The sequence below is a fragment of the Silene latifolia genome, chromosome 11 (assembly GCF_048544455.1).
Source record: "Silene latifolia isolate original U9 population chromosome 11, ASM4854445v1, whole genome shotgun sequence".
NCBI classification, from domain to species: domain Eukaryota; kingdom Viridiplantae; phylum Streptophyta; class Magnoliopsida; order Caryophyllales; family Caryophyllaceae; genus Silene; species Silene latifolia.
Window position 1 is genome coordinate 83506246 of NC_133536.1, and position 2789 is coordinate 83509034.

The following is a 2789-nucleotide window of genomic DNA, read 5'->3' on the forward strand; positions in this document are numbered from 1 at the left end:
TGTAATAGGTGATTAGTATCAAGTTATTTAGTAGATATAACATCAATTAGATTAATTACACATTAATTCTTCCTTAATTATTGTTCAAGAAATCTTAGATCTAGTCGGGTAATTTAAGATTATTTGAGTTATTATTGGAGAATTGACAACTCTTCATTATCAATCAAGTTTTCTTCTACTATTCTTTCCTTTCCATTTGTTCATCTTAAGATTGGTACAATTTCTTAACTCTTTACTTAACCCTTGTTTATTGTTTTACTCTTCCATCATGTTTATGCTTGTTAAGATGATTGGCACCATTGTTAACATGTTTAACATGATAATGAGTGAGTAGTTCCCTAACTAGGGTTACTGGGGGATTAGGGGAGTTAATCATAGGTTAAATCTTTACTTAATAAGTTCATATCACTACAAGGAAAAGGCTAGTTAGCAACCAACTTAGTTGGTCGCTAATGTTAATAAATTAGTCGCTAAATGCTTTAGCGACTGAATTTCAATAGTCGCAGTAGGCCCAGTCGGCGCAGTCGCATATTTCATTTGGTCGCTAATCTGCGACCAACTGAATTGGTCACTAATTAGCAACCATCTAAATATGGTAGCCACCACTTTGCTATCACCTAATTTAGTTGCAATTTAGCAACTAAAATTGGTTGCTAACCGTATATTGGATTATTAAAAAAAACGGGTATCACCTAACCACAATTTACACAAATTTCATTAAACTAAAAAGAGATATGTAATTAAGGAACTTAATGACATACTCCGTACTTATAATTTCATTAGTCAAGCCGTTACAAGTATTTGTACCTCCAGAAAGCAATGGAGATACTGTAGTGGTTTTTGGGAGGTGATTGAAGCGGCCCCGACTAGCTCCTGTGTGGAACGAATGGCGTGCATATTACAGCAGGTGGAGGTGGGCAAGAGGGGACGTTTCCTGGCAATGATGTGGGCTATATGGACCATAAGAAACCAACGCCTGTTTGAGGAGGCTCCTCCGCCGGCAGAAGTAGTATGCTCGGGGTTAGTGAAGATGGTAGCTGAGTATCAAGGGTATGCGAACCGGGTCATTAGCAAGCCAACTACGGTGATGGAGGTAGGTAGATGTTCGTGGGTTCCTCCGTCAGCGGGTTTCATTAAGATTAATGTGGATGCTCATGTTGCCGGCAGTGGTGTGGTTGGGTTGGGAGTGGTAGCGCGGGATGAGGCTGGAAGTGTGGTTGGGATGGGATGCAGGCGGGTTGAGGCAGAGTGGGATGTGGAGGTGGCGGAGGCACGGGCTGCTAGTTTTGGTTTGGAGGTTGCAAACCGTCTTGGTTTCTCGAATATTATTCTTGAAGGTGATGCTCTAAATGTGGTGTTGGCTGTGAAGAACGAAAGTGTTGCAAGATCTCCTTTCGGCCTCTGTGTGAATGATGTGATAGTTAATTTACGTTTATTTCCGTCTAGTTTCTTTTCTCATGTGAAACGTGGGGGTAATACTGTGGCTCATTGTATTGCAAGGATGACTGAGTTTGCACAAAATGTTGTTTGTGACGGAGGGTATCCGTCACAAACTTGTGACGGGTACCATATTGTCTCACAAAAAACCCATAGGGGGTGAGAGAAGGAGCACATGGGGTGGGTGCCCACCTTGTCCCCTCTACCCATTTCCACTCACAAAATAACCGTCGGAAGATCTGACCCGTCACAAGGGAGACCTACTGCTGAGTTTGAGGGTAGTGAGATAGTCCTTGTATCTGATTTCCCGCAAGTTGTTAACGAGCTTGCGGAGATTGATTTAATATAATACCCACCTTATGTTTCCTTCAAAAAAAGTATGTATTACAAATAAGAAGATTCCTATGAATCATCAAAAGAAAAAAAGAAAAAAAAAAGAGAATTATGAATCAAAATTTGCTCTTCCAAGAGTCCCCTAGCATACCTGTAAAGGAAGAGGGGAAAAAAAGCACAGTTATTATTTATATGTACAAAAATCCAGATTGGTAAAAGAAAATGGTGAAAGAACTATAAACTCATCAAATGTTGAATTACCCAGAAACAAAATCAATAAAATAAATTATAACTAAAAATAACTTTTATACAAAACTACCTCTTTAGAAAACGTTTTACAACTTGAGAATGAAATTAAAAAAAAAAAGATCTAGGCATATTGACAATGAAATTGAAAACGAATGTAGATCTACAAAAGTAGATCTAAGCAAGAAAAACACATGAACTTCTAGACATTAGCAAACACATGAAATTAAAAGGAGCCGCAACAAGAATAGATGAGGTATTAGAAAAATATAGATCTAGAGTTGAGCAAATAAATACAAAATGGTAAGATTAATAGATTCAGCCATTTCAATGAACAAGAGCATACCTAGTACGAACTTCTTTAAAGGTAAAGGTAGAGACGGTGGCTTGAAGGTTGATATATCTGAATTATTATCTTATAGATTTTAATGAGAGAGTTATATGAGAGGAGTAATATTTTATTGGTGAATGAGTAAAGCAGATTTAGGGATTGAGAATAAAAGTTTAACTGATGAACTAAAGGGGAGGAGCTAAAGAAAGTGAAAAGCAAACCCTAACTTTATCACAAATTCTTGTTTGTGACGGACGCTATCCATTACAAATTTGGGACGGATACAAATGACCTATGAGAGGTGAGTGTTGAAGACTAGCTGTAACTTTATACATGTGATGTTGGGTTATTCTCTCTTTAATTGAGGGAATTTACACAACAATTAAATCTAAGATGTTTCATATGAGATGAAACTCATCTATTGAATGTGTGAGTTAGATGC

The 2789-nt window shown here is 37.6% G+C and overlaps 1 protein-coding gene across 1 annotated transcript; it reads left to right on the plus strand.

Annotated features, from left to right (window-relative positions):
- The first annotated feature begins 886 nt into the window (after positions 1-886).
- Positions 887-2445, plus strand: LOC141613600 (uncharacterized). Its single transcript, XM_074432344.1, has 2 exons — positions 887-1539; positions 2439-2445. The coding sequence occupies exons 1-2, from the start codon at positions 887-889 to the stop codon at positions 2443-2445; spliced, it is 660 nt and encodes a 219-aa protein (XP_074288445.1).
- The last annotated feature ends 344 nt before the right edge of the window (positions 2446-2789 follow it).